At 32.1% G+C, this 18773-nt stretch overlaps 1 protein-coding gene across 1 annotated transcript; it reads right to left on the reverse strand.

Moving 5' to 3' along the window:
* Positions 1-981: 981 nt before the first annotated feature.
* Positions 982-6818, reverse strand: LOC130447460 (chitotriosidase-1-like). The gene is made up of 8 exons (XM_056784291.1): positions 6650-6818; positions 6392-6571; positions 5974-6074; positions 5059-5318; positions 3936-4023; positions 3689-3874; positions 3511-3633; positions 982-2124 (listed from the first exon to the last, which is right to left on the reverse strand). Exons 1-8 carry the CDS (start codon positions 6714-6716, stop codon positions 1987-1989), a joined length of 1143 nt encoding a protein of 380 aa, XP_056640269.1. The 5' UTR covers positions 6717-6818; the 3' UTR covers positions 982-1986.
* Between the last annotated feature and the right edge of the window lie 11955 nt (positions 6819-18773).

Consider the following 18773-nt stretch of genomic DNA (forward strand, 5'->3'; position numbering starts at 1 on the left):
CATTTGATATGAAATAATCTACTAGGAACATACTTGATGTCATTCTGAAGATATTGTTAGACGGAACGGATCTTTTCAACAAAACAAAAGTCAAAGGCATACAGAAATAAGCCGCGAAGAGCCGGAGGAATCATCTTGAAGGAAATAATTTATTATAGACATCTTCTTGAATACTATCAAAGTCTTAGATCATGTCTTCTATAATCTACTACAAAGGTTGAATATTCAAGGTGAAATAAAGCGTGTATGTTCAGAAAAGTAGAAATTAACTAAGCTATGAGGACTATATAACCTATAGATTCCGAATCAAGCTCAAGAGGATCGAATTTCAACCAAAAATACCACAAGAAGCTAGTTTGTAATGTTTATATGACAGATATTCCTATTATCGTGATGGGTGGTTCATCGTGATGACTGATGTACAACGTGAAATATACCAAAAGTGAGGACAGCATAAGCATATGGTATCAAAGACATACGTCCCGCTGACTAAGGTGTCAATTACTGCTACCGCCAGATTTTAATAAGTCGCAGTTTCCTTTTGACAAACAAACAAGCCATTGGTGATCTTCTGGTGAGTTACCATAGAAGATATGTCCGTGGTTATCGTCGTTTATACGTCTAAAGAACCTCAGTTTTATTGCATATTAGATATACGTCGGTGTGGAACGTGGAACTGCTTTGGACAGTTTTGCTTTAAGAAAACTGGAATTTTATATTCAATTTATCTCGTTCCAAAGATATTCGTATTGTATAATGAATTAATCACCCTCACTAAAATCTGTTTGTAGCACCTCTCCATTTCTATACAAACTGATTTCAATATCAAAAGGCTTCGTAAAATTATTATATAACAGGATAGTCATTATTCATTCGAGTGGAGCCGTAATTTTACGATTTCAGTAGATATTGCAGTTTCCTTCTTAAAGAAATAAAGTGAAATATTAGTAACAAATAAAAAAATATAGTAAAAATTCGTGATTGGATTAATAAAAACTTTATTCATAATCATGATTTTGACATTTATGAATTTAGTTCTAGTTCTGGAGCGAAAAGAAACTGAAAAATAATAATTATACTTCTCTGGAAATTATTTGAAAATAAAACTGTAAATAAATCGCTTTCTATAATAAAAAGTTCATCAAAGGCGCGTCCACCATTCATAAATCGCCGCTCGATTTCGCCGAATTTTGAAATTCCATTATAGATGGACAGGGCCGGCCTAAAGACCCATTTAAATGACGATTTGTATGAAGTATGACAGTTAATTTATACGAATTATAGATTATAATATCAAATAAAACAATGGAAAAAGTTGAAAACCAGTTATGTAGATATTGAATGAAACCATAATATGGAAACTCTATTAGAAGGACACCCTATAAAGAGTTATTTTAAGTTCTGAGATAAGAAACCAATGATGTTTAATAATAAAAAGAGATGAAGTATTTTGAAAATCATGTTTGCATTGTTAATGATACATTTTTCAGCTTCGAACTCCGCTCGCTTATTTTGCACTCCTTATATGTGAGCTGGTGCATTGTCTTGATGAAACATCATTTTCTTTTAAGCCAAATGCGGCAGTTTTTGCTTGATTTATTCACTCAAAATACTCGCCTTTGATAATTCTTCCTTTTTCAAGATAGTCGATGAAAAAGATTGCCTGCAGATGGAATGATCTTCCTTCGAGCTGGTTCTCCCTTTTCAGTCCATTTTTTTGCTTGTTTTTTTGTTTCGGGTGTGAAGTGATGGACCCACGTTTCATCCATGGTTATAAAACTGCGCAAAAATTCTGTAAAATATTGCCAAACACTCGATGGAAACATCTGTTTTTGTCCCATATGATTTTATCAGAAATTTTCCATTTTTTCGAAATATAATCGTTATTTTTACGCAGGATATGATAAAAAAAATTGTAGAGGTAGAAATAAACTGACAATATCTTCAAGAATCGTATTTCTTTTTCAATATATTACAAATTCTCTATCAATGATTAAAATCAGAAATCCCATCTCGTATAGCCTTCAATAAAGGGTACGCTTCACCATGCACACCTTTAAAATCATCCAGCTCTAGTGCCCATAACATTATACCACCAAGATGATTTTCCAACGCATATTTCACCTACAATTTCATATAAAACATCACTTCATTATTAAATATAACGTGGGTTTTGAGTACGAAGCGCATCAATGATCTCGAAACACGATTCGCACAAACTTTTGCTCACGAGGATCCACTATAAGTAAATTTAACTTAACTGTCTAAAATATTTATCCAAATAAGGACGCGGAAAAATACCAAGAGAACCTAATAATGAAAATTTAATGCATTTATAGGAAGCAGTACGATTTTTAGATCATAATTTCCAGTAAAACGATCTAACAATAATGTATATACCATTCAAAATAATATGTCTGAGAACTACGGTGCTTCATATTTAGAACACCTAGTATATTAAGCATCATAATGCGATATATCACATTCTACCATACAAAAATTGAAGTAAAGAAGCAAATATGATGTTAATTAGACCATTTCAAATTATAACATCACGTAAACTGTTAGGTTAGGTTAAGTTAGATTACAGAAATACAGAAATACAAGGTTAGATAAATACATACAAGTAGAATCTCATAAATTTAATCTTAATCCAATAAGTCCTTTCTTCTCTTTTTACTTTTAGGTATTGGAAAGTCTACGTATCTAATTCAAAAGCTATAGTTTCAGTTTCAGAGTTGAACACTCCAAATTGTCATTATATATGTTTGTTAATAGAAAAAAGGTGACGATTAGTTGCATTTTCCAAAATTTTTAGCTGAATCGAACATAACATTCCATTATGGTGCATTCTAATGGAAACTAAAAGTTTAAGAACAACAAGTTCCTACTAGAAGGACTCTTCTATAATCCTACTGACTGCGCCAATTGATTTTTGGTTTCGAAAGTGATTTCACTCAACTACTATGATGTGAGTTCGAGACCTTCAATAGAAAACAAATTAAAAATAAAATGTGTAGTGGTGCTGTAGTTTTGTGATCCTATAACGAAATTACTAACAATCCTATTCTCAAACCATAATTATAAGGTAATTTAATGATGGAACAAGTCATGTTGTCTAATTTGGACTTTTGCTCAATCCATTTTCAAGAAGGGATACCAGGACTCTTCGAACTTATAAATTATTGTATCATGTGGTTGTAAATAGAGTTGGTGACATTTCCAAAAATTTTAATCCGATTCACGATTGAAATATTGTTTCATAGGAATATTTTGTTGATTTAGTAGTTAGTAGTTCTGATCTTTGCTCATACTATTATAAATCCTACTGACTGCGCCAATTATATTTTCGTATTTTAACTTGAAAATATGTACAATGTCAATGTATGACAGTAGATAACTTTTTATGAAGCTGAGTCACCCCTAGTTAATATTATTATAAACAAGAACAAAAAAGTGGTTTTGAAGCTCATACCATTAGGTTCTTAGGTTCAAGATTTCGGTACTCACCTTACTACGAACGGTACTGTCGTTATCAAAAGTGAACCATTCGTTATCATAAAAAGCATAGTTAGTATCGTCTACATTTTTAACAGTGATAATTCCATTCCAGTCATTCAGTATTTGCAGAACCTTAAAAAAAATAATGAAGATTATTAAAGCTTTACCATAATTGTGATGATATTACCTCGAAATATGCTAATAAACCTTGTTCTTGCGTGTATGGTCCTGCTTCGCCGATACTTTGAACTGGTGCACCAATGTTGTGGTTATCAGGATCTTCCAGCACGAAATTTTTAGCATATGCTGGAATACCAAGTGCTAGTTTCTTAGAAGGAAGACCAGCAGCTAACCATTTAGAAACGGTTTCTTTCTAAACAAATAAAATTGTTTCTTTATAAATCAGAGACTGGTAATTGTGGAAATTTACTCACTATTTCAGATAGAGGAGAAGATAGTCCAGTTACTTTGGAATCGGAAGCTACGTAATCGTACGCCATGAGATTAACCATATCAACGTAACTGAAAAGAACCACTATGAAAATGTGTTCTATACTAACACATTTCATGTGTTAATGAAGCATTATTCTTGGCATAAAAACAGTTTTAGGGCCAAAAGTTGAATTGATAATGATTATTTGGACTTTGTTTCAAGAAAATCAAACGCCGAGAAGTGTTTTGCTAAGTTTAAATTTGGCGAAATGCCCATCCAGGACGAACAATGAGTCCAAAAGGGGCTGTCACTTAAAAAAATATGTGAACAACAACAAACAACAAAGTGAAGACCCTAAACGTGTATTTTCAAACTTGTGGTCATCATAAATCATCTAGATAGAAAAAATTTGTTAAATAAGACCAATGAAGGATATTTCTTCTTCTAATTCGTGGAATGTGTAATCTAACTTTTCTATTAAAACTCAAGTTAGTAGATAAATTTGATGTAAATCAATCAATCAATCAATTTCGAATGAAATAGATTTTGATGCTATAAGTTCAAATTTTATAACATCAATTTCTCTTCAGATAAATTCAGATCTCTAATTCAATTTTTCAGCTTTAATCTATTGTTTTATTAATAGAATTAGAGACTAATCTTACTACACTTTGAAATGGAGCCGTAGAGCTTTCCACATATAGGATCTTTTTCTTTGTAGTTTTAACTTGAAATTTGTTTAGATGAGGTAGTTTGGGTGATAATTCACCACTTACTTCATTTTTAAAATAGTGCTAAATAGAAATAAAAAAAAAGAACTTCGACTGGAATATATAAAATTGGAATTAGCTGGAAGACACTCCATCTATTTGGACTTATTATGCTGACACACCAAAGCAAGAAACCTAGCAAACTTCCATCCTCATTTCAGACTATGCAGTTTCTTGACAATACTGGGTGAGAAAGAAGACTCAAGAGGAGTTTACCTTCAGTCTATGAAGACGATAACACCAACGGTTGCAGAAATTTTAGTTTAATAGATTCTGTATGACAATTTAAAAACCTTTACTCATAAAAATCAATTTCCATAGAAAAATGTAATAAAAACTCAAGTTTCAACTCACTCAGCTATTTCTGTGACTAAGTATCCCGTTTGTATCAAATTTTCATCAATAGGTACGGCGATGGATAGTTTCAATCCATATGGTGACATCTTAGATCTTAGCTCCTTCAATAACAATACCAAATTCTTCCCGTCTTCTGGTATTCCTTTTCGCGTTGTGGGATATTCCCAATCGAGATCCAGACCGTCAAATTCGTAATAAGCCATGAACGCTAAAACGTTATCGACGAATCTATTACGTAGATATTCGTCACCAGCCATCTGTACATGAAAAAATCAAATAGTGAATTAATTTTGCTGTATGAAGCTAAGAAAATGCTTTTACTACAGTGATCAATCTTGTCTGGTCTTCTTGACATCGATAATCACCATAACAAAAGCTGTACGGTCTTCTGTCAAGCTAAAAAGTCCACCACTGGTCCAGTCTAGAATATTTATGAGCCACGACTGTTGTTTCCTTTCAACTCCACAGCGTCCCTCGATCTTACCCTTGATTATAAGCTGTTATTTTTTGTCTTTCTACATTTTACGTCTGTTCGTAGTACAATCTGGTTTGTAGCATATTCAAATGCCTCCAGTTGATTCAACGTCCTACGTCATCACCGATAATACGTTTTGTCTTAACTTAAGTACAGGTTGTTGTTGCAAAGGCAGGTTGTTATATTATTAAAACTTACCGGAGCAATCTCTATTCAACACCTTATCTCCCGGCTCTTTCTTTCTAAATATATTTATTAATACATAAGTTGTTTTGACCTGGTTCACTCGGTTATAATAGTATAAAATCGATATTTGTGGCTCTTATACTTTTATTATATTATTATTTAGTTTTGCATTGAATAGGAGTTAAATTATTTGTAAAATGAATTCATTACCAAAACTAGATGAAAATTTTGTATAAGAAATATTTACTTACTATTGAGTATTTCATGGAGCCTTCGTTCCATCCTCCTACAGCTAAAACGACTTTCAGACAAGGGTTTATCTTTTTCAAGTCGGTTAAATTTTTGAATCCATCTAAACAAACATATGATACTGATAATATTAATGCTAATATTGATAATATTAATAAACTTCTCTATTTTTACCATTTTGAATCATCAATTGAATATTTAACATTAAGTTTATTGAAATTATAATCTAGTTAGTCGAAATTTTAAACCTTTATCATTACAATGTCTACAAGAACTTTCTCAGTGAATAATTTAATAAAAAATCTCGAAGTTTATCACTTTTTTATCCTCTGATATAACAATCTCAAGTATTTCGTCCTGATTTCTTTAATTACTTCGTTAATTTCATCTCCTAGTTCATCGTTATTAGTGACTACTCACTTTTATCGATGTCAGCATCAATATTCAAAGAAACCAATTCTAAGTTTGAATCAAGTCCAGCAAAAGAATAAACTATAGTTGTACATATTTCCGTATCTATATTCTCTGATGTAAATAATCCTTCTCCTGTTCTATATATAGACCAAGATCCCCAGTAACATATGACTTCAGTACCAACTTCTAAAAAATAGAAGGTATTCACAAGATATAGACACCAAAATGATTTGAAATTGATAATTCATTTTATAAAACACTTACCACAATCAGCTTTTATTGATATAATGGAAAGAAGAGGTATTAAAATTGGTAGTAACTTCATTTTCATGATTTGTATTTAGGACAAATGAAAATTTTCATAAAAAACCCATATATAATAGTAATTATTACAATTTTCATGATAAGATAAGAAGAAAGATGAATTGTCAGTGTCTCTGTATACGAATAACCGTTAGTGCAATTGCTATGAAATTATCCTTTGAAATTTTTATTGAAACCTTGTAGAATTTATCAATATACATTAACAAAAAATGCTTCACGACTTTGGTTAAGGCTTCCTCAGTTTTTTATTAGATTTAGAAGCTAGTTTTTTGTACTAAACCTTTTCTTGTAGCTGTATATCATTAAAATTAACTGTTGTGGTGCAGTTAGAGCGAAATTATCCTTTGAAAAATCTTTCTTTCAGCTCATTCATTCAGCGTTGGTACTAATATTAACAAAGTCTTAATAATCTACTATTTGCATTTCAATCTTTAGTATGTACAGCTTCAAAATAACAAACCAACTGTCTGACCTAACCTCAAGAGAAACTAGATAGATACCTTCTACAGATTTCTAGGGTTGAATCTTCCCTCGCTCTTTTACAGCCCCCTTCTATAATGATTTCTAACATTAATAACTGTTTCAATCATATTACTATCCAATTTTGAATGAAACCTCGTGGAGTTTATCAATATACATTAACAAAAAAACTTCACGACTTTCGTTAAGTGTTCCTAAGTTTTTTATTAGATTTAGAAGCTAGTTTTTTGTACTAAGCCTTTTCTTGTAGTGATCTAGTAGCTAATGTAGCGAAGATTATAAATTTGGTGCAGTTAGAGCTGAAATTATCCTTTGAAAAATCTTTCTTTCAGCTCATCCCAAAACCCAAAAGCGTTGGTACTATTATTAACAAAGTCTTAATAATCTGCTATCTGTATTTCAATCTTTAGTATATACAGCTTCAAAATAACAAACCAATTGTCTGACATAACCCCAAGAGAATCTAGATAGATACCTTCTTCTTCTACAGATTTCTAGGGTTGAGTCTTCCCTCGCTCTTTCACAACCTCTCTTCTATAATGATTTCTAACATTAATAACTGTTTCAATCATATCACTATCCAATTTTGAATGAAACCTCGTGGAGTTTATCAATATACATTAACAAAAAAACTTCACGACTTTCGTTAAATCTTCCTCAGTTTTTTATTAGATTTAGAAGTTAATTTTCTGTACTAAACAAATGTTTACAAATGTCGCATCAAAATGAATTGATGTGGTGCAGTTAGAGACTACGATGTTGCTTTCAAGCACTACATCTAGTTCTTATTAAATATCATAAACCTTGAGTAGACCATAATCAGAGTCGATCTGAGTATTTGTTGAAGCAGTGTGAATAATGGCAAATGTGCTTAACAGAAACCCAGAAAAGCTTAATTACGGAAAAAACTGAGCTGATGTTTCTGCTTTGATACGGAGGTGGTCTTTCCAACCCCTTATACGGATAAGGCAAGCATCGACAGAGACAAGGAGCACTGAGGATCGCCATCATCTTCCGGACTGTCTTATTGGTAAGCAAGTGTGATCTCCTTGAACCTCCTGGCTTAAGAGCATGAGAAAATATACAAGAAAAGCTCAGATATAGTATACGACAACTATGGAACGTGCTAGTTGACAATAAAAGACTGTCTACCTTGATGTTATAATAGAAAAGGAACAATCGGAACAACCAGATATAAACGGAGAGATTCCTCAATCAAAAGTTATATCAGTATAGTTCCTGTTTGGACAAAGATGGCAGATGTTGGTTTAATGGGAAAGCTACGGGTGTCTCAAATATCCCTCAGCTTCCTTGGTGGTATCCGTTGGTCAGGCAAGCAAAAACAGTTTCATTTCACTAAAGAAAAAAATGTGTTTCATCAAAAAAATGCACCAGCTGACACATCCGTTATTTCAATGGTTAAAATTAATTAATTAAAGTTTGAATTTCACCCTAATCGCCGCCGGATTTAGGCCCGTCGGATCATTTTTTTGTTCCCAAATGAAGAAAACTGACTGGTGGTCAGAAATTTGACGATTCTTATAATAAAAAGGTATCGATATCGCTGGGAAAAGTGTTTGAAGCTAAAAGGAGGTCTTCTCAAGCAATTTATTTATGACGTTTTACAAAGAACAAAAAGGATTTTGTGCATCATTTTATATCTAGTATTCACCACTATGATACTGAATCAAATCAAATGTGCTACGAATCTGGTACTTTGGCTGCAAAGCAGTATTTATAAAACACAAGATGAATCCTTCTTGTAAATTTTTTATATACTGGTGAAATAATAAATGCATAGTATTATTATGATGTATTAGTTCAATTTGGTATAAAAATAAATGGAAAAAGACATGATTCACACCATTGCGAAAATCTGCTGCAAAATCTTCACCAGACTTGACTTATTGTACAAGTAGATATTTATGAAATTTTGAAGTTACATCGTTTGGTTAGACACTGTAAATTTCCATCGAGAAACGACAAAACTTTTTATTTATGATTTGATCTCAACGGACGTGAGATTTATTATGGGATCAACTATCAATAACATATCAATTATTTAAGTATCTGGTGAATTATTATGCAGTGTTTATATGTTTAGAGATATTATTAATCCTTTCGTATTGTCTAAGGAATTAAAGGAATTCCTGATAAATATGATCAATATTAATAAAAATCGCAATAAATTTCCAAATGGTGCATTGATAAACTATTTCTTGGGAATAATTTCATAAATAAATTTTGGAAAATACGATGGTAGGTAAATTAATAATCAGCTTCATTTCAGAAAAGTATTTGACGCTCTTTAATCGCAATCCGAATTTATTTCTGCATTATATTTGATGGCATATAAATCCCATCATGTATACTTTGAGACCAAAGAACATTCAAAGCAACGCTATGACTTGTATATGAACGACAGGTAATATATGATGATCACCGTTTTCTGGGATTCAAGTTGTGTCCTAAATCGATCACCTGGAAGACTAAATGGTTATAAGACTGTACCATACAGAACTATTGGACCGATTTGAAGACAAATTGAAGATAAATGATACCATTTGGTGATAAAAGGTGATTCTTCATCCTTCCTGGCTCACAAATCACACCTGCCACGGTCAAATTAGTCGGAGAAAACCCCTTAATTTGATTCTTAAGGAATCATTGCACACTTAACATTCTTCCTGTGGTCCAATCATCTCTGATCTATATCGGACCCAGACGATTCTTAATTAATCTGTCCAAAGACACTACGAACATTCTTCCTGTGGTCTAATCACCTCAAGAGCTATATCAGATCCAGACGATTCTTAATCGGAAGTAGCTATAGATCTATCCAAAGACACTAATACACTAATAATTTTTCTTAGGATCGAGAAACCTACATTTTTCAACCAGTATGAAGTAATTCAATACCAACGACGCCAACAACCAACTAGTTGCCTTTAGCCCTTTGGTTTCTAGTCCCACGACGGTTTGTGTAGCAATACCCATAACCAGGAGGACACCAGTCGCTGTTGGGTGGTTAATCTCACAAAATACACCCCCGACTACTCACTCAACTTCTAGTGAACGGCATTTTCTACGGATGTTAATTCTGGTTATCCTGGAAAGGTTAATGATAAGATATTAGTGTAGTATCATCAAGGTATGCCAATTCTGTACAACAGCATTCAAGTGACCTGATATAATAATCAAAGACGATGTTTATCACCAAATAACTATTATTGACATCGTGGTACCCTTCGAGAACCATGAGAAAAGAATTTTTAACGCATAATTAATGTATTAACTGTTTTATGAATCCTAAACGTCAACTATGACAGCTTTTCTGAATCACAACAAAATTATACTAGGAAAAACTCGAGAGATTTGGAGAATATCAAATTTTTGACACGCAATTATTAAAAATCTCGATATGAAGTTCTTCGTATATGTTTTATAGTATTAATAGGAAATTTTTTAAGTTTATTGAGTATACTATCCTATGTTTTATCATTTAAACATTTTCTGCAAAACTTTCCGAAACTATAACTCGACATCACCACCTTAGAAATCAAACTGTCTGGCCAAAAGTCAGATTCATTCGTTGTACTGCGGTTCCATGTCACCCGAACTAAGACCATTTAACAGAAAGTTAAAAGTAACTCGTAGTTACGAGGTTACGTGATGTATCTGAATGCCAGTGAAGCGAAATGTTGAGGGTATCCTCGGGGAATAATTTCCGGTAGCTTGTTGCGAGCTATTTGTGGAAAAGTGCACGTTGTTCGGGGCACCTGTAATTAACTGTCGTTCGGTCTGGTATTGGAGTTACGATCGTTTTTTGGTGGAAATGCAACGACGATTTTTCTTTGAAATATTTACGCTAGCTTACACGATTTTTGAACCCCGTATCTTGAAACTAGTCAAACGGTTTAAAGAAAATGTATTCCCAGTTTGAAATTCAGAATAAATCGTTCCAAACTCTGGATTTTGTTCGCGATTCAAAACGTTTCGCCTGGTTTATTGTATGTGTGTTGGTTTTTCCTAAAACGTGTACCAAGTATAACGGAAAGTTATAAAAGAAAGGAGACTTGGAGTTCTCTGGGTCAGGTATCAGTGAGTCGGGCTATTCTATCGAAAACGTTTTGTTTTTCATTGGTACCTGACGTTATATTTGATGGTAGATTCATCCAATTATATCCATTAGAGATCATTAGAAATAATGACAAACGTGCCCCAAACAACGCGAAGATGTCTATGGGATCAAAAAGTGAGATTTCTGAGATTCACACATTTTTACCTACATCTAACGATTGCCAGTGATTTATAAACATTTTTTTCGTAGTATATGACATTGAGAATTTGTTAAATTTGTTCTCATTGACATATATTTCCGTTATTTTATACAGTTTTCTCATCAGCTATCACTATTTTTGAAGATTCACCGATTTTCATATAAACTTTAAAAACCATCAGACTTTTTCCGTTATTGAATTGCCTCGAAATTAATTCAACTTTCATCCACCGTCAGTATAATATAGTATATTGAGTGTAACGTGGAACTTGGTCTACGTTGGAACATTTTGGAAGAGTTTTATTAAAATTTTGAGTTGAGAAAGAATTGAACTCGACACATTGTTTGAAACAAAGTTTCCGAAAGTGCGCTGCAGTCGCGTATCGATCTACAAATATTTGTATGGTATGAGAATATTACTCAATCTCTTCCGTATTGGAAACCAATAAGGGAAGTTTTTTATACGTACTAAAGTTAGATGAGTTAATATCAGAATCTGATATATGACTTTATCGAAAATTGATCCCGAACTTCTCTAAATACGTCAAAATATAAATTGTATCGTCAAATGTCTCATCCTTCTTGATTAATAAGCTCAAATTGTTAATTATTTGACCATATAACGGATGTAAGAACTAAATTATTAAACAAAATCATTACCAAGTAACTGAATGCATGATATAATAGAAATTTGTAGTGTATTTATTCACCCTTTTGATCTTTTTTAATAAATTTTCTTGTCGATTTCTTTCGTTACTTAGAAACATCCAGTTCTGGCTACATACATCTGAATTTAATGGAGTACGTGCGCTTCTTCAAAGACGTTTTATCGAAAATATATTGATACGGTAATTTGTCGGAAAGTCCAAATGGTCTTTTTCTACGTAATTTAGACTAGTTTCTCATCATTGATCAAAGTAACATCAGTCTACTTTGATATAGGACGTTTTAGGAAATGAAAACATTATAAGATCACATAAATTCACGAATATGAACTTTATTTGTAAAAATAACAAGTTTGTACTTATTTAAATCGAGTCGGGAATTATGATTCAAACGTATAGGTAATTATAACAAACTACTACATTAATTTGATAAGATTGATGATACATAGCAAACTCATAATTTAAGTAATTCCTTGTTAATGAAGAACCCAACAAACAAGCAGAGTTTCCAGAACAAATAAGATAGATGCGCGAGGTATTTCAATCCCAAAAGTACCTCGCCTGACTTAGAGATGGCGGTAGCTGCTTAAAAAATACACAATCTATAACCATGAATCAAACGTGGGTCCATCACTTCACACTAAAACAAAAGAATAATCAAAACAATGGACTGAAAAAGGAGAACTGGCTTCAAAGAAGGTGAAGACCGTTCCTTCTGCAGACAAGGTCTGTTTTTTCGGATAAGTTTCATTAACTATCATTGAAAAAGTAAAAACTATCAACGGTGAACTTTTTGCAAATGTTAAGCGAGGAAATCAAGCAAAAACGGCCGCATTAGTCTAAGAAGAAACTGTTGTTTCACCAAGATAATGCACCAGATCAAGCATCCGTTATTGCTATGGCCAAAATTGATCAATTAAACTTTGAATTGCTACCTCATGAATCCTATTAGCCAGATTTAGCCCCTTTAGATTATTTTCTGTTCCAACACTCGCAAAAAATAACTCGGTGGTCAAATATTTTCCAACAATGAAGAGGTAATGTCTGTTTTGATAAGCTTGACGATTCTTATTATAAAAACTCATTGAACATCGCTGTGAAAAGTGTATGGAGCTAAAAGGAAATTATGTAGGAAAATAAATATATTTTTTCCTAAAATTTTTATGTTTTATCAATTTTCTTCATCCAAATTTTCCTTTTAAATAAATTTTTTCGCTAGATGATTATTGAATCTTGTTTTTCTACTAGGATAACTTCGTTTCAAATTCCAATGTCAATTCCACATCCATCTTTTATTAGTTTGAATAATCTTTTCCCATACAGTTTTCTTTCCAAAGTATATAGAAACCTATCGCGACATCTTTAGAGGACGGATTTCATCAACATATTACTTTATGCGTGGCATCTACAGAAGAATTCTTTAACTATAAGTTTCTTTTTAAAGTTTACTAACAAATTTGACAGAAATATGATGTAGTTTCGCTACTTCCACATAGATGACGCCAGCTTTCTTAATAACAAGTAAATTATAGAAAGATATTTTCATTTTTTCTATGACATAGAAAAATGTAACGTTTCTCATTAAAAGATCCATATTATTATACTTTTGTTGAGTTTTCCAGTGAATATACATATACAAAACTAAGCATACGATAGATATATATTTACACGACAGAATAAACACCACAATTTACCAGAAGTTACTAAACTGTTTGCCTAATTTACCATCCATCCAACATAGAACGTAGACGCGGATTCGGTATGCTGCAATACGCTTTGGTGCATTCTTGTTTAAAATGCATCATTATTGCGATTAAGCGCACGACAGCGTGAATATACATTCGAAACATATGTATGCAAAGACCATAAAAACGTCTAAAGTTTCGGTGTTATGTTCTTGTTTGAATTTATAAATAAAATTTTAAACTATTAAGTTAAAGTCTTTCGTGGGACTAGCGGTTCCATTCCAATTTACATTTATCATTAAACAAGGATATCTCTAACTGACTTTCTTTGAAGTCCTTACCGGAGTTTTATCTTCAAAGAATGCTTCAGCGTACCTGCTTTGGGATTAACTGTCATTAGACATTAAAGATTTGATGACCCTAACGATATTGATGAACTAAATCGATTAATTTCCGACGAAATTAATGAAAACATTCTATTGATTGACGATAATTTAGATAAAATTAATGAATATGATACTAAAGATAACGTTGAAATTAACCCATTCGACTCTGATACTAAACACGTTGATGCACATGAAGAAACTGGAGACGAAGAAGACAATAATTATTATATTTTTAAGTAAACGTTTAGTCAACTATTTTCTGAAAAAAAATTCAGTATCTAAAGACGGCTTCCAATGGATAAAAACGCTTTTTAAACAAACACAGACACGACAACAAATGGTACAAAGATTCGACGTATTTAAAATGGTCATAAAAGAAAAAAGTTTCCGTTATCTAATTTCACCAAGCCAGAAGTAAACATCGTTGATATATTCTGTGCCATATACAATACAAGAAGCTAAATCAATTAATGAATCTCCACGCATCTAATGGTGTTGAAAAATATCCTTTTTAACTCTTTTAAATAATTGTAGCTGTGTTCCAAATCAATTGCAAGTGAAACTTTGTGGTTAGGAATAGAAAGAATCACTAGACACCAAATTTGGTGGATACGGTGCGTGGTAATCATCGAAGTGTCCGAAGCTGCACTTTCTGTTTCTTTAAATTCGATTATTTTCTTGTAATTTCTTATCAAACCGTTATGCGTCATATTCCCCTTCGATATTGCTGGTTTCCTGTCTAACCTAAACTAACTTCTCGATTAACCCTTGTAAGTATTCTTAATAAAGTTGAGTAACTTAATATGTTTTTACATACTAATTGGGCTTTTAATAGTTTAATCAATTTTATAGTGTTCCTCGGATTAGCAGCAGTTAATTGTGACGTAATACTCTTGAAATGGCCGAATGGAATAAAAAAATGAGTTTCATCAATGACACAATTCCATTAAAGAATCTATTCCCGTAGGGAGCGTCAAGGATTTTCAATTAATCCTAAGTACTGAAAACAACGTATCATTATACGCAAGGTAAAATTAGGAATCAGCCCGAAAGAAATTTCCAAATACGTTTTTGGTTGAGGAAGGATGCAAGTGTGAGTAAAAATTTTTGTTTTTAAGATTAGATAGGATGGGAAAACTAGGATGGATACAATAAGTAATGAAATTTTCACCAAGAAACAATCAAACAAAACGATAATGGAAATTAAGAACTATAGGAAGAAAGAAAAAGAGGCAAACCAAGAAAAATATTGTACAAATAGCGGATATAGAAAAATTGAGACAACTGACAATGAATCTGGTGATGATACTAGCACAGGAGGGGAAAATATTGAGGGTGAATGGATAATGAAGAACAAAAGGGATAATGAGAATATTAGAGCGTAGATAGTAAGTGAAAGCCATAGATATAAAGGAGAGTACGATATGAATCTACTCTATTCTGATATTAACGCGAACTTCTTCAAATCATGTTTCTATATTTTGACATATTCATCCTTCAAACTTGGTCCAAATAGTTTACATTCCTGCAGAAGATCGTCGTTCCTGAATGGCTAATTTAAAAGAAAAGATATTGATATTAAAAATAATCTATGTATCAGATTGTTGTAAAATTTCAACAGTCAACAAAATAAATATGACAAAAACTAACGCGGTTTTCCGTGTACGTCAAAACTCAGATTTTCATCACTCAGTTCTCTTTCAGTCTCACAAGTGAGAGTTTCAACCAGCGATCTGCACAAGCTTGAGATCGTGTGTTTTAGTCAGTTGTATGAACCGAGGTTGAGGACACGTTGTCAGATTTTGTCATTAAAATAAGTAAATAAGTAGACAATACTAAATCAATTTTTCGCTTCGAGTAACAGACAATTGGATCACGAATGCTAATGGTGGTTATTGATGTGGTCTTTCAGTGTCTCATTTCACTTGAATGTAAATGAAAAGGAGATAAAATGATCTGTAAAGTGAGAGTGTTGTTAATCTATGTCGTATCGTCATTTGTAACCAAAACTCAAGGTCATCCAATTATTATACATTCGTCTTCGAAATCAGACATTTCATTGTGTATTTCATCTAATTTTAAATCTTTCTCTTAATAAAAAATACCCTAGTGATAAAACGAGGCGATGGACATATAAATCAGTTTACTGTGAAGTTATTATTAAATTTTCTGAATAAAAAGATGATGGATGGTGATGTATTTCTTAACTTTTATTTATTGTCCGTTCTTTTTCTCGTTTTTTTTCCGCTTTGAGCGCGTGCCAAGTTGGTTTAGTAGCTTTTCCAATAATCTAAAAACAGTTTTTCGTGATTCGTAGGTATAAATAGATTTATATTTCAAAAATTTGAATTATAACAAAGCTACGGGTACATATGGATCTGTTTTTTCTTTAAATATAACGTTTGCTACATGAGTATTAGATTGTTATTCACAATCTCTTCACAAAAACACAGAGACGGACTTTTGAAATCTATATAGTCAAAAATAGGAATGTCTTTTTTGCTTTTTCCAATTTGGAAATTGAATTTGAACTGGTTCAATTTCGATAACCACTTTTCTTTTATACAAAACAGAATTTTCAAGATTTCAATGTCAAAAATATGGATTGTGGTCTGAAAATGATTGTTGCCGGATACAAAAATGGTTATTACGGTTTGAATGGATGTAGTCATGTAGTACTGCTACAATCAAGACGCATTCTGATGAAAAAACTCCGTTCTTAATAATAGTAAAGCATTTGGTAGACCATCAGTGGATATTATCTCGAGATATACCACGAAGAAAGATATTTTGATGATATGTTGAGTATAGAAATGACAACGTCAGTAAACGATTCAGCAGATCCGAATCCAGATGGTACTTCGGTTTCTTGTAAAGCTCCAATCGTTCAGAAAGCAGTGGAAATAACAAGTAGCTTGTACAAATTACAGCTAGGCAGAATAAACCTAAACAATAAGTCCACCAATTTTTGTCGAAATGCCAAAAACAAAAAACAGAAAATAGTTCAACGTTTTGTGATATGATACAATGTACGAAACGTCGCACTAGAATTCATACTCAATGTGCTGTAGTTTGTGCTATAGTTAAAAGGATCTAGTGTTGTAATTATTATTAAGAAAACTAGTGGTTCAATTTGGGAAGCTAGCGATGACAAGATTTTTCCTTAATTGATTTATTATTATTATAAATGTGTTTTTGAGAAGGTTTCAGCTTTTCCAAGATGGTCAAGTTTGTATTGTTCTTCTACGTCAAAAATGGAGTTGACAAAGAATGTGTACGGAAAATGAAACATGAAAATTGAAACATACGGACAGTGTTTAACCTCTTTCTTAACTGTTATTATATTGTATAAGCACTTTCTTTGATATTTTCTTCTTATTAAATAGTGTTTTATCGGTGTACGGTATATATTTTTGCTTTCTTCATTCTAATTAATCTTATTTCCCAATTAGTCTGATTTTATTTCTATTTTTTTCGTTTATTATCATTATTTTGCTTTTCCTTATCATAATTTCCATTAACAATTTTTTTTCTATTTAAATTGTTGTTAGTACTTCCATCTCTCTGTGATTCTACTTATTTGTTAATCAAAAGCAAGCGCAGATAAAGTTTAGTTGATTATTTAATGGAAAATGTTGCATTTGCAACAGTGCAAGCTGCAATTCTAGACAGAAGTCTAATTACTTTTTGCGTACCAACCAACCTGTCCGTCAGGCTTCAAAAGCGAGGCATCAGCAAATATCATCATTGCCAATTATTTCTAATTTATATACCTTTGACGTTGTTCCTTTGAATTGAGTCGAATGCTGTTCTTAGGTCCAATATTAGTCAATTCATGTGATATGTTACTAATATTGATAATTAATTAAAAAATTTTATTTATACAAACTAAGTTGAACAGTATTAACGATAAATGGAACTTGTTATTGTTACGAATCTATCCACAACATAGACCGTGAAGTGGGACCTGTTTTGGAAGAATTCGTTTGATCATAGCGGTGATTTTTTATATAGTTTTTTTGTAGGAAGGCTTATTAATCAATTACTTCAATTGTTCACTTCCTAGACCTCTAGGAATTCCTTTCTGTTATATATTCGAGTTTGTTTAGCAACTAGAGTTAGTTAATAATTAAAAATCATGGTGGAATATAAAAAGAATAATTAATTTCATAAGTAGTGGTGGATAATAAAATGTTATACGATATAGAACTATATGGGACAAACAAAATAAAAGAATACATTTCATAGTTTTTATTTAAAGTTGTTTCCCTACTATATCATTGTTTAAACTATATCTAGTTTGTGGAATTAATTTGTACAACGAGTAGATTATTATTTTCCTGAAACGATATACTCTGATTAAAGTTTTAATTAGGGTTGTGATGTTTTAGCTCCATATCGATTCCTAAGCTAGCGATGAAGGTTCGTGCATTAGAAGTAATAGGATACCATGGAAAATCTCATTGAAATAACCCATTTTAAGTTGCACTCATTTTGTTTTAAATAATGATTGGAGTGGAATATCCTATGTGAAGTCGAATAGGGGATGAGGGAAACGAAATAAAATAC

Source organism: Diorhabda sublineata, chromosome 8 (genome assembly GCF_026230105.1).
Source record: "Diorhabda sublineata isolate icDioSubl1.1 chromosome 8, icDioSubl1.1, whole genome shotgun sequence".
Taxonomy (NCBI): Eukaryota; Metazoa; Arthropoda; class Insecta; order Coleoptera; family Chrysomelidae; genus Diorhabda; species Diorhabda sublineata.

What these genes read in the sequence shown, in the direction of transcription:
- LOC130447460 (XM_056784291.1), bottom strand. Translation starts at nt 6,716, where the DNA reads ATGAAAATGAAGTTACTACCAATTTTAATACCTCTTCTTTCCATTATA. An exon ending in ATCAATAAAAGCTGATTGTG is followed by an intron (nt 6,572 to 6,649) that starts GTAAGTGTTTTA and finishes TCTATTTTTTAG; the next exon opens with AAGTTGGTACTGAAGTCATA. An exon ending in ACAGTACCGTTCGTAGTAAG is followed by an intron (nt 2,125 to 3,510) that starts GTGAGTACCGAA and finishes ATGAAATTGTAG; the next exon opens with GTGAAATATGCGTTGGAAAA.